Source organism: Pipistrellus hanaki, assembly GCF_964339955.1.
Source record: "Pipistrellus hanaki genome assembly, chromosome: 4".
Lineage (NCBI taxonomy): Eukaryota > Metazoa > Chordata > Mammalia > Chiroptera > Vespertilionidae > Pipistrellus > Pipistrellus hanaki.
In genome coordinates, this window is record NC_140506.1 from 91711517 (window position 1) to 91724892 (window position 13376).

Here is a 13376-nt window from a genome sequence, read left to right on the forward strand (position 1 = left end):
TGTCTAAGGGCCTGGCGCCAGGCGGTGGGCTGGGAGATGAGGCTCGAGTGGAGGGAGGAATGAATCAGTTGGTGAGCAGTTGAATGGTGGGTGGCAACAGAGAGGGAAAAATTGAGGGTGTTCATCCAAAGTTATTTTTTCCATTGATTGTTGTAGAGAGCGGGAGGGAGGGAGAGAGGGAGGGAGGGAGGGACATGACACTCCCGCGGGCCCTGACTAGGTCTGGGGATCGAACCTGCAACCCAGATTATGCCCTTGGCCGGGAATGGAATTTGTGATCCTTAAGTGCACAGGCCGATGCTCTAATCAGCCAGGGCTGAGTTTTCTAGTTTGGGAGTCTGGGTTAATTTTTTAAAAATATATATTTTTATTGATTTCAGAAAGGAAGGGAAAGTGAGGGAGAACTAGAAACAAAAGTGATGAGAGAGAATCATTGATTGGCTGCCTTCTGCACACCTCACACTAGGGACTGAGCCAGCAGCCTGAGCATGTGCCCTCACCTGGAATTAACTGTGACCTCCTAGTTCATAGGTCAGTGCTCAACCACTGAGCCACGCTGGCCGGGCGTGATGCCTTAAAATGGAAACTACAGTAACAGTGCTGGGTTGGTAGTACAAGGTGCAAGGTACTAGGTGTTCCTTGGACACTCTTCAGAGATGTCCAAGAGCTAGTTGGAAATAGAGGTTCTGGCCCTGGCCGGCTTGGCTCAGTGGTTAGAGAGTCAGCCTGCACATCAGAGGGTCTCAGACTCAATTCCCGGTCAAGGGCATGTACCTGGGTTGCAGGTTTGACTCCTGGTCCCAGTCAAGATGCATGCAGGTTTCAACCAATCAGTGTGTCTCTCTCACATTGATGTTTCCCTCTCTCTCTCCCCTCCCTTCCACTGTCTCTCTAAAAATCAATGGAAAATAATACCCTCACTGCTTGGTTGAGGTATTGGGGGGGGGGGGGGAAGGAATATAGATTCTGGAGGTCAGGGGCTGGATCGCTGCTCTAAAGCAATACATTTGGGAATTTGGAATACATTGCCGTAAGGATGGTAGTTGAACCAATGTAGAAGCAAGGCGAGTTCGGGTTTGCACGCAGGGTGCACAGAGAGTGAGGAGCAGCAGAGGAAGAGGTCGAGCAAAGTAGGCTCTTACACCCATCTGTCATCATTGATGCGGCTGTCCTTGGTCCAGTCAGCAGTCGCCTGTGACTCTTCTCTTGACGCTCTGTTTAAGCAGCTGTTTGCTTATTCCACAGCATTTATGAAGCTCCTGAAAGGTGCATCAAAATGAAGATCAGATTTTTTATTTAGAATTCCTCCTTCCCTGCCCGCCCCCAGCCATTCACCCCTCAACCCCAAGATTCCCAGACAGTTTGCACAGGTTTTTGCCGCCTCGCCTGCTCTCAGAGTCTCTCTCGTTTAGTGTTATGAGCTCCCTAAGCGCAGTTGGAATCCTCCCTGTCGTCAGCTTGCTTCCTCACTCTCCGGAGTGCTGGGACAAGGCCCCCGCTGCTGCCAGGCCCAGCCCTGCGAGGCCCTCAGCTGGGCACACCTTGTGCCCTCTCCCCAAGCTCCCAGGCACATGCTGCTCACTGTCAGGGTGCCCGCGCCCACCCCGGTGCTGTGAGGGTGCAGGCACTCCTTGATCACTGCTTGGACTGAGGCAGGAGCCTCTTTTAACTCAGAGGAGCGGGGTCAGCTGTATACAAGATAGCAAAGCCCGAGCTCCGCCCAGCTGGCTGTGGTCACTCTTTCAATGTGCTGTTAAGAGTGACGTTTTATTTATTTATTTATTTATTTATTTTAAATAAATCTTTATTGTTCATATTATTACAAATGTTCCTCTTTCCCCCCCCCCCAGGAGTGACGTTTTAAATTAAATGACATTTTAACACTTTTTAACTATAATTAACTATGAAATACCCTTTAGAGTCTTCCAGCTTCACTCTGAACAAAATCTGACTCTTGCCCTCTTTACGTGGCTCCTGGCGTGCACGAATGCCCCCCCTTCCACCACCCCCACCACCACCGCAGGGCCTCACCATGGCTTGTTCCTTCCCATTTCAGGGGCCTTGGGGTTCCCAGCTTAGCCCCTCCTGCTCCAGTACATGCCATCAGCCCCTCCTGCTCTAGTACATGCCATCTCCTGTTCCTGAAATGATGGCCCACAGCCCTCCAGATAGCTGGCTCCTCCCCTACCTCAGTTTATCCCTCCAGACAATACTTATTTCTCAGACATTTTACTGAAGTGTGAGATACACCAGGGAAAACGGCCATGTCGTTCATAGTGTTCATACAGCTCAGTGAGTTTTCACACGTGGAACAAACCCATGATGTAACTACCATCCCATCCATGCACTGACCTCTCCCCCAAAGGCAGCCACTATGTGACACGTAGCATTTTAGAAGCTTTCCCTTAAGATCTATGTAGACAGGGCCTCCTAGATCAGCCCAAGCAGATGGGATTGACCGTCTCACCACCATTAGCCTCCTGTTCCCTCTCTAGCACTTTCTCAGGTTGAACTTACGTGTGTATTTGCTTGTTGACCTGGTTGATGCCTGTCTCCCTCTCGGCACTGTAAGCATGAGGGGTTCCCTGGGGGCGGGGCCATCTTCCCTGAGTCGTATTGGAACCCAGCAGAGTGCTGGTCACACACGGAGCCATCAGTACATTGTCTGAGTGCATGAGTGGGGCACACGAGATTCTCTGTAAAGACTAGTGATGTTTAGTCATAGAAGTGACATGCTACACAGTAGCTTTTCTGAGTTCCTGTCCTCTCCTTTCCTCAGGGGACCGTGAAACAGCTCTTGCTCTTCTCGGAGACGGAGGGGAACCCATGCCTCCTTGACATCTGTGGAAATTACCTGGTCGTCGGGACAGACTTGGCTCACTTTAAAAGCTTCGATCTTTCCCGAAGGTATTACCTTTTAAAAATTAGGAGACAGTGTGGTGGGTATGAAATGGAAAGGAGCTAGAAAACGCTTTATGTTCTCATTTCAATATTGACATGCCACTAAATTTCTTAAACACCTGTTTTGGCTTAAATTCTCAATCTTTCCATGATGGGGAAGAACAGGTGGTGCATGGGGGATTTCTTAGGGTAAGGAAACTTCCGTGTGATAGATACAGAGCATGGTCTGTTTGTCAAAACCCATAGAACTTCTCACAAAAATGAGCAAAGCATGTGCACATTTTTTTTTTTTTTTTACAAATCTTTTAGATTGGGGGATCCCAGAATGGAATGCAGAAGGTGACAGGGCCTCCACCTGTATTACAAATGCATGGAACGAGCCCACGGGAGGGCGTGTGGCTGACCTGAGCCACTGGGGAACGCGTGGCAGCTGTAAGACTAAAAGTAATGGGACTGCACGCAGCACGGCGCTCTGGCTGACAGAGTTAATTCCCACAGGGGTGCAGGGTGATGATCCAGTATAGCTTCGCTGGCAGTGAGCAGTGAGGTGATTGACAGAGGGTGTTGGGAGCTGTTTATTTATTTTGAGCAACAAAATAAATAAAACAGCATTGTATTAGAACCCAAAGTAGAAAATAAATATCTGTGAATTCATACTAATATAAATAAGTGACGAAAGTAGAGAAAAGAGACATATAATCTACAGAAGAACTGCAAATAGTTTATATAGATTCTCCTCCCCACGGAGGGGAGCATAACTCCCCACTTTGTAAGTGTGGGCTGTACACAGTGATGTCCTCCCAAAGGGGACAGTATGGGGCGGGGGAAAGGAGTCACTTTACAGACATGACCCCAGACGGGAGAGACAGGATCCACATCACAGATCCGTCATGCCGATGGCAGAGACGCCCGATGTGATGAGAGGAAATGGCACTGTATCTTTGGGTTCTTCTCCTAAACCCACACCCCAGGCTAAGCATGAGAAAAGCACCAGATGCTTCCTTCCCACTGGGGGATGGGACACGCTACAGAACAGCTGACCAGTCCTCCTCAAAACTGCATGGGCATCAGAAGCAGGAGTCCAGCCCAGAGGCGCCGAAGGAGGCCTGATGAGCAGAAGTCCTGTGGGTCCATTGGGATCCCAGGACAGAAAGGGTGTTAGGGAGGAACTGAGGAAGAGTGAACAAAGTAAAAGAAAAAAATCATGATGAGCAATCCCAGGGTGGTTTATATAGGAAACAAGCTGGAAACAGCTAAACAGGGGAGGCGTTAAGTACATTTTAGTTCATCCTGTGAGGGAACATAAAGGGTAATATGCTAATTAGACCAGATAGACCTGATGTCTTCCAGACAAAGCCACTGAGGCTGCGAGGGCCAAGGAATAGGCTCCGGGACTGTGAGAAGGGGCAGGCCCAGCTGAGGGACCACCCCTCCCCCAGTGCATGAATTTTCGTGCACCAGACCTCAAGTGCAGGGATAACAGTGTGATATAGCAATCCCAATCTGAAAGGAGAGATCACAAATTGCTGCAAGGGGAAATGCAAGAAGGCAGGAGGAGGAGAAGGAAATTACGTATTCGTATTTGCTGATAAGAACGTGAGAGCTTTAAAAATTCACCCTGCATTCTGAGCCTGGCCCATTGCCCGTTTCCGTGGCATAAGGCACCCCAGAGTGAGAGCAGCTGGGCCACTGGGCGGGGCTCATTTCTGTGAACAAAGGTTCGGGGTCACCGGAGAAGCAGGGCTTTCCTGACGGGCTGGGCACAGCCACGCTTCGGTGAGTGCGCTGACCCTGCCCTCCCCCTGCAGGGAGGCGAAGGTGCACTGCGGCTGCAAGAACCTGGCCGAGCTGGTCCCTGGCGTGGGGGGCATCGTGTCGCTCAGATGTAATGCCAACGGCAACAAGATCAGCATCCACCCCAGCAAGGTGGGTGCCCGTGGGGCCGGCCTCTGTGCCTCCTCCTCGGTCTCCGTTAGCCGCTCTCACAGGACCCTGGGCCTTCCTGTCTGTGCCTTTTGCGTCCATCCCTGGCTCTTTGCATCCCAGCTTCCATTCCTCTTCCTCCTTCACCCCCTCTCCAGGGGGTCCTCTCCTCCGGCCTGCACCCTCTCCCTCCTGGTGCTCTCCTTGCCCTCCCCACTACACAGCTTCCGTTTTCCTGCCTTTCTTCCTTTCTTATTTCATCAGAAATGGGTTTCTTCTTACTGAACCCGCACCTCTGCTCTTTTCTGTCTCTTTTCATTGCCCAACTAAACTCCTTCGGCCCTGGGTTCACAGGATTGCTAGAGGGCGTGACGTCAGGGTGTAGGCACCTGCGTGGAGGGCTGAGGGCAGGTGACGGAGGGCCTGTTTGTCCTGCCCCCGGTGGCTGGTGCCTTGCCACCCACCAGCATGTTTGTGTTTTCATTCATTCGTGCTCTTGATCATGCATTCAAGAGTGGATTCTGGATTGCTGGGCACTGTAGATTCTGATTGATCAGTTAGACAGGAGGATTTGGCTCCCATTGTGGTTGAACAGACATTGGTTAAAGGGTGAGGCAAACAAGTACACTTTCACAACCCGGTGAGAGCCGGGAGGACAGTGCCGGTGCCTGGAGAGCTAGTAACAGGGAGGAGTCGCCGTCCAGGGAGGTCAGGAGGCTCCCAAACGAGGTGATATTGGAGCCAAGGTGTGAACTCCAATAGAGTGAAGTCTACCTAAGTTCTGGGCATATGTTGCCCCTAGCAACCAAGCTGGTTCCCTTTTCTGGGTTTCTTTTGTGTGGGCACATGTACCTTTCCGTGTGAGGATCAAGAACAAAGGAGAGAGGATGAGTGGGATGATAGCATTCGCAGTGGTAGCTGTGGCATTGTGCACCTAACACTTCCTTTTAATGAGTGAAGAGACTGAGACAAATTCTTTGTCCGGAGATGTAGCTGGCTGTGCCGGCTGAGAGCTCTGCCACGCCCTGACCGCATGGAGAAGGGCTGGGACTTGGGGAGAACGGACAAGAGAGGCTGGCTGGTGCACGGGGCTGACCTAAGGGAATGTCTGCAGGGAGTGGAGGGGGTGTGAGCCCGGCTGGTGAGCAGGTGAGAGGGAGAGTTCAGAGCCCGGGATACTTGGGAGAAGATTCCCCGAGGGAGGGCAACCTCGTCCCTTCACATGGGTGCAGAGCAGTTCCTCAGACGCCAGATCACCCCCAGGGAGCTGCATCAGAGCTGGTTTATCCCAGCGGTCAGCAAACTCATTAGTCAGCAGAGCCAAATATCAACAGTACAACGATTGAAATTTCTTTTGAGAGCCAAATTTCTTTAAACTTAAACTTCTTCTAACGCCACTTCTTCAAAAGAGACTCGCCCAGGCCATGGTACTTTGTGGAAGAGCCACACTCAAGGGGCCAAACAGCTGCATGTGGCTCTCGAGCTGTGGTTTGCCGACCCCTGGTTTATCGAATCCAGACTCCTTCTTGTTCCCGTGATTAATCCTCCTCATCTAAAATGACATCACACTCAAGTCAATACTGAGAACAGCTGTCGTTGACCTTCACAATATTTGGGGGTTTATTTTCAATTCTCTGAAATGATAAAGTAGCAATTCAACAACCATTTTGACAGTAAGTGGATATTCAAGTTCTGTCGCTGGAAGCACTCTGGCCAGAGTGGCCTGGGGGTCACTGACATCAGGACGGGTTTTCTCAGACGTGTGCTGTGAGCTTCTGGTTTCTCTTCCCCTAGGCTGACAGCAGCCCCGATTCCAAAATCTGTTTCTATGACGTGGAAATGGACACGATGACCATCTTCGACTTCAAGATGGGACAGATTGATCCGAGCGAGACATTGTCCTTCAATGGACAGGAAACGAAGAAGTAAGATTGTGGCCACACAAGCACATGGAGCCTGTCCCTGCCTTCATACTCTCTGGGGTGGGGCTCACTGTCTTTTGTCAGTTGCCGGCCTTCTTTTGAGATCTGACCCACTCTTTGCCACCCAGCCCATTTTTTCTCCCTCCACTTCTTCATTGCATTCCGGGCCTGTCGAGCAGGGAGATTTAAAGGAGGGAGGGACCAGGGATAAATGCAGCATCACACAGGTCACAGCTGGAACTGGCGCAAAACTGCCCAGCAGGGGGCGCTGTCCCACCTTGAGGTCCACCCCCTGGTCCCAGCCTTTGGGACCAGCATCAGGGACCTTGCGCGTGACCTCTAGAACCCAAACCTCCTTGTCTCTGCCATCAGACTCCATTGGGACTCTTTCGGGCACTTGTTTTAAATGTGGAAGAATGATCAGACAGGCTGCATTGCAACATGGTGTGCCAGTGTGCTCCGAGGCTGGAGCTCAGAGGAGGCCTGCTGACGCTGATTGGAGGCTGGCCCGAAGGGGCTGCAGAGGCTGAGAACGGGAACGCACTCATGGGTTCCCACGGGTCTCTCTCTCAGGAACCCTGCCTTCGGGGACGGGAGGCTGGCGCACCTTGTTCCTGTGAGCCACTTCTGGGATCAGAGCGAGCCCAGGCTGTTCGTGTGCGAGGCCGTGCAGGAGGTCACCGGAGCCCAGCTGCAGCCCGCCGACAGAAAGGCCCACGCCAAGGACAGCGCCAGCCCCACGGTACTGTACAGCCACGTTTGCGTTTAGAGGCATGGGGACTTTGGACTTACGGGTGCGCAGTCTTGGTGGCAAGGTTTATAGGAAAGTTACCGGGAAATTCATTCACGCGGAGCATGAATATGTGCCTGTGAAGCCTCTCCCGTGGGCGGACACGAGGCGGCTGAGCCCACCCTCTGTCTTGTCTGGCTCAGGGAAATACTCTGTCCACTTGCTGTCAGCATGTCCTGTGACTGACATTCCACAGCCTGCCGTGGCGCTCAGACAAGGACGATCCTGACCAGAGCAGCCTCCTCCCCTCAGTCACGCTCTCTGCTCTCGCCACCCGCTCCCCAAGCTCTGCAGGGTCCCCCTTTCCCTCCTGATGACTCTCAGGGCCGCATCCCAAGGGCTTGGACTCTGACACTTTCCAATTCTTATGCATGGTGGGTCGGATGTCTAGCATTCCCTGGGAAAGCCCAGCGGTTTGCTGGGCTGCTTTCTAACCCATCTCTTTCTAAGAGAATTTATACGCAGCGTCTTCGGTAAGTCAGCAGCCCTCTAACTTTAGGGGCTTGTCTCCCTGCCGAAGGAATTTCCCTTCGGATGCCCTGAGATTATCAGCAATCTGTGTCCTTACTCCGAGATTTTCAGAAGTGGATCCAACCTTTGGTTCTGAATCACTGAGTGGGAAAGTGTACTGAGGGAGCACCTCTTCATCGGGCTGAGAGAAGTGAAGACATTGCCCGAGGAATTTTGTTTTCCTCCTGGGAGAGGGCCTGGTGACAAGTCTAGACGAGTGATGGGAACGTGCAAATTGATGACGATGGAGTGCACTGTGTGCACGTGAAGGGCGCTTCCTAGCAGTTTGAACAGATAGCTCTCTGGGTCCTTTATGAAGATGATGAGAAAGTGTAGGAATTCACACGGCAAGAAAAGGCTCCAGACCGGAGGCCTCCTGCTGCTTTCCCTTCAGAAGGGCTGCAGCCGGGAGCTGCTGTGCTGAGATGCGGGGACAGGATCCTAGAGTCCCCGCCTCCTCCCTGTGCCTTTCCCATCCCCTGAAGGCTGTGGCAGGAATCTGTATCATTGCTCTGGGTGGTTTGAAATCAGAGAAAAGAAACTGCGGGGATATCTTTTGGAACATGAGAGCTCTTCTGAGTTTCCATCACCAGCTCGGTGGGAATGTCAGTCTGCTACAAGGACATCAGTCAGTGAGAATGACACGGTGGCTCTCAAGCCGGATGAGGTGCATCCTTCCAGAAGATGCGTCCGTTTGTCCAAAGTGCAGGAGATGGCGGTGGAGGGCGGTGTTGCCATAGGGCCCGGGGGAGAGTGGATTGTCTTTGTCAGAATGTGCTCACCCTGTCTTACCTGTGTTCTGTGTAAATGCCTCGGCAAGGAAAATGCGGATTAGACACAAAATAGCAGTCCATTGCCAAACTAACGGCAGTCTCTCCCTCTCCCAGGCGGACGCGCTGATCGTGTCCTTCTTCGTTTCCGAAGAGCATGGCTTCTTGCTGCAGGACAGCTTTCCACGGCCCCCCGCCTACCAGTCTCTCCTGGGCATGGAAGTGCCCCATTATTACTTCATGACGAAGGTGCGAGTCCCGTGCGCGCCCGGCGTGTTCTCGGGTCCCTCTCCTGGCGGGGCTCGGGTCTCCCCAGGGCTGGAGCCCGGCGCCTCTGCTCACCGCTCATTGAACAAGGCACGCTGCCTGCTCTGGTTTGTCCCCTGAAACTGCAGCAGGGGTCAGGAGGGTCAGGGGACGACTGTGCTGAGGAGGCGGGTGTCCTCCCAGGGGCTCCCCCGAGGGCACCACACCGGCAGTTCTCCCGCCTTTTTATTCAGCGGTGTTTTTTAAATTGTGTATTCCTAGAAAACTTAGACGCTACAAAAAAAGAAGTAAAGACCAAAGATGATGCAAATCTCCATAGACCCAGGCCCCAGGGATGGCCACTGTGACCAGGCTGGCATGTGGCTTTTCAAGAGGTGTCTGTACTTACCTACGTTTGTGCGTGTCACATACATGTAGGTTTTTTTTTGTTTTTGTTTTTTTAATATATTTTATTGATTTTTTACAGAGAGGAAAGGAGAGAGATAGAGAGCTTGAAACGTCGATGAGAGAGAATCATCGACCAGCTGCCTCCTGCACACCCCCCACTGGGGATGTACCCGCAACCAAGGTACATGCCCTTGACCGGAATCGAACCTGGGACCTTTCAGTCCGCAGACCGACGCTCTACCACTGAGCCAAACCGGTTCCGGCCATGTAGGTTTTTTTTATCTGTGAGGGAACAGGATTGTTTTCAGCACACACATGCTCATGCTCCAATGTGGCAACTCCCAGTTACTTGCCTTCCCTGGGAGTTGGTCTCCTCGGCTGCATGGCCCCCGGCCTCTGCAGGTCCCCTGATGAGCTGAGTGTGGGTCTGTGGCTCTGAGACTGCCAGAAGCACACGTGTCATGGTATGAGTGATGGAGACAACGAAACTGGGCGAGAGTAGTGTATGGACTGACGTTGACTTGTGATAAACAGAATGATCTTTGTGGAAATTGGGAATGGGCTCGTGTGACTTTTCCAGAATCCCTGTGCCCTGTCGATGCAGGTTTTCTCAGTCTTTTATTTGAAATAGGTTGGTTCCCCCAGACAAGCGTTTTTCTGAATTTCATTTTGTGCTCCTTTGGCATTTCTGCTCTTGGATGTGAGAACTCAGAAGGCTGTGGGAGACATTTGGATTCTTTCTCTTGCACTACTCCCCCCCCCCCCCCCCCCCCCCGTTGTTCTCACATGTGGACTCTGGCTCCTCTCACACCTGTATGCATCTTTCTCTTGTCTCTTGTCTTCTCTGTGCTGCTCTCCTCGTTGTCTCAAGAGAAGAGACGTGTGTGATGCAGTGTGAGATGACTCCCCACTCATCCTCTGTTACCTTAACTCTGCCCTCTTCTCAAGATCTTGCTTCATGTTAAGCTACAGTTGTATGTGAAAATACTGCCCACCTCACCTGCTTGTCCTCTCTAGTCAGACTGATCAAGGATATGACACCGTATCAGATCCCCACGTCACCACGGAGCACTTGTCCTGGCCAGACATGTGGCAGGAACAGGCTGTCACCTGATGTTTGCTTTACAGGAAATAGCTTGCCCACACTATTTCCAATGTGGGAATATGGGAAATCTTATCAATTTGACTCTGAGGTGCTTGTGGTGAATAGCCATAAAGCATTGTATTTCTTTAAAAGCTGCTCTTTTTCTGACTGCTGGCTTATGTTTACTTCCCTTGGCCACGCCCTGAAGGTTTCTGTCCCCACACTTGGGAGTCAGCAGCCCTGGGCCCCCAGCTCCCCTGTGTGGCCAGGCAGGCGGTTCTCTCTCCTCCGAGAGCTGTGTGAGAGTGAGTGTAAGCGCCGGGGCAGGTGCAGGCGAAGCGGAGCCCTCGGGCTCGTGCCTCTGCGAGAACTCCCGAGTGTGCTCATAGGAGCTGGGCTCTGATTGGGTCACAGCAGGGCTGATGGACCTCAAATCCTGCCCTGTGATTGTTAAACCATAGCGGTCAGCATTGCCAGTTGTTGGTTGTACATTCACACTTCCAAAGGTTTCCCGTTTCATGCAAAATCAATCCAAACCTCAGCCTCCTGCCTAGTGTGACCCAGCCTACAGATGGCCATGAACTCTGAGTTTAAGCTGCCCTGGGTTTCTTCAGGGTCTTTGCTTATGCCCTGGTGCCTGGAAGGGTCTTGCCATCCACACATTCTATCAGTGTCTCAAGGCCCCGGTCAAGTGCCCCCTGGAATTGAGGACCACAGATGAACTTGAGAAGTAACCGTGAGATGGAAGAGCTGCTGGAAACTGAGCAGGTGGTGGAGACTAGCCTTGCAGAAATCATAGAGTAGCACAAATTCAGGACCAGTGACGTGCAGGGGCACTGGTCCAGGAGAATGAATCATGGATAGTGTGGGTGTACATCAGAGAAATGGATCCTGCAGAGAGAAAGAAGCAGACTGTGGGGAAGACAGAGAGTGGTGTGTGTGGGGGGGGGGGGTGGGGGAGGGGGGGGTGCAGCCTGGAGGAGAGAGGTGGGCGTGCAGGCAAAGGCAGCATCCAGCCGTCAGGAAGGAAGCCAGTAGTTGACCGAGCTTGTCCCCTCAGTGGGTTGTATTTCAAGGTGCCATGTGCACAGAGGCCTCAGGCAGCCACTGTAACATCGAGTTTCCGCTCAGACATTCTTTCTCTCCGCACACCTGTCTGGGGAGCTCTGTACCAGGTTGACATTTCTGAGAAAAACCAGTGGAGGGCACTCCACTAATTCAGGTTATCATTTTGGAAAATTCCACCTGAAGTCATGATGGCATTGTTTCATCTTAAGATCTTGTGCACATGTATACATGCCTGACTTGATAGTAAAAATTTTCTAGTTTACAAAACAAACATGGTAGGTGGGGATTTTCATGTGTGTGTGTGTGTGTGTGTATTTTTTTCCCCATTTATTTTTAGAGAGAGGAAGGGTGGTTGAGAGAAAGACATTGATGTGATGATGTGAGAGAGATACATCAATTGGTTGACTCTTGTTTGTACCCAGACTGGGGCTGGGGATCAAACCTGCAACTCAGGTATGTACCCTTGACCGGAAGTCAAACCTGGCAATGCTCTAACCACTGAGTGCACCAGTCAGGGCTGGGGATTTTCACAACTATTTTGTAACTTTTGAAAAGTTGATATTAGGGAACCAGACGTTGAAAAACCATTTCCTGTGCATATACTTGCCTTTGTTTATCTGATATCTGAAACCAGAGCCAAAAGCTCATTTCAAATGAGGGCTGGTTTTGTTGCATTTGCCAGGGCCTCCTGCTGACTGTCCACATCTGTCTGCAGAGGGACCCCCATAGCTGACATATGAGAGAGGCTTAGTGTAGACATTAGCTGTACATGAACTGACAGGTAATCAGTGCCCTTTCTCAATCAGCCAGGAGAAGCAGACAGAGACAACTTGGTGGATGCCCAGCACAACCGCGTCCCCCAGATGGTGGGCAGGAGGCCCCTGCGAGATTTCGTGGGGCTGGAGGACTGCGACAAGGCCACCCGGAATGCCATGCTCAACTTCAGCTTCTTCATCGCCGTTGGAGACATGGATGAAGCTTTCAAATCTATCAAACTCATCAAAAGGTAAGAATTCCGTTCTCGGAGGTGTCGAAGGGATGCGTACACTCTTTTGGTACTTTCTGTCCCCTTCTATATGAGATTCTAAGGATCATTAACACCTCTGTGACTCTGTCACGCTGTATTCCCTGTCTTTTCACTCAGTGAAATGCCGCTGCTCATGCAGGCACCAGGACACACCTGGCGTGTATTGTAGAGCAGTGAGTTTTGGTGCAACACAGTTGGGTGTAAGGAGCAGGTGAGCCTGGCTCTCAGCCTCTGCCATGCTTAGAGCCTCTTGGGCTGTTATTTAGTTGTTTTGATTCATTTTCTAGTGTCTGGACACTTCCTAGTAAAAAGTTCTGCAGTTGCTAAATATTTGTAATACCTGTCCTTCTGGGAACAATTGCTACTAAACAAAAAATGGATCTATATATATAAAATTTTAAGCAACCTTTATGATCGGTTGACCAAACGACCGGTCAACCGATTACTATGATGTGCACTGACCACCAGGGGGCAGATGCTCAATGCAGGAGCTGCCCCCCTGGTGGTCAGTGCACTGCTACGGCCAACCTCCTGTGGCTGGCCAACCTCCTGCAGTCCCTCTACCTGATTGCTGGCCAGGCTGAGGGACCCTACCTGTGCACAAATTCATGCAACAGGCCTCTAGTTTGATAATAAACACTCAAAACAGTACAGTGAAAATGCAATTAAAATTACTCTGAAAGAAGTCAATCATAGCTGTCTAAAAGCAGCTTCCACTCTGTTCCTG

At 51.4% G+C, this 13376-nt stretch overlaps 1 protein-coding gene across 1 annotated transcript in view; it reads left to right on the forward strand.

Annotated features, from left to right (window-relative positions):
- IFT140 (intraflagellar transport 140) overlaps positions 1-13376 on the forward strand; it is a 91134-nt gene that overhangs the window by 35982 nt on the left and 41776 nt on the right. The window contains exons 13-18 of the mRNA XM_084882553.1: positions 2780-2907; positions 4710-4827; positions 6619-6749; positions 7320-7488; positions 8934-9065; positions 12429-12628. Of these exons, the coding sequence (XP_084738679.1) occupies positions 2780-2907; positions 4710-4827; positions 6619-6749; positions 7320-7488; positions 8934-9065; positions 12429-12628 (878 nt within the window). The remainder of the gene's footprint in view (positions 1-2779; positions 2908-4709; positions 4828-6618; positions 6750-7319; positions 7489-8933; positions 9066-12428; positions 12629-13376) is intronic.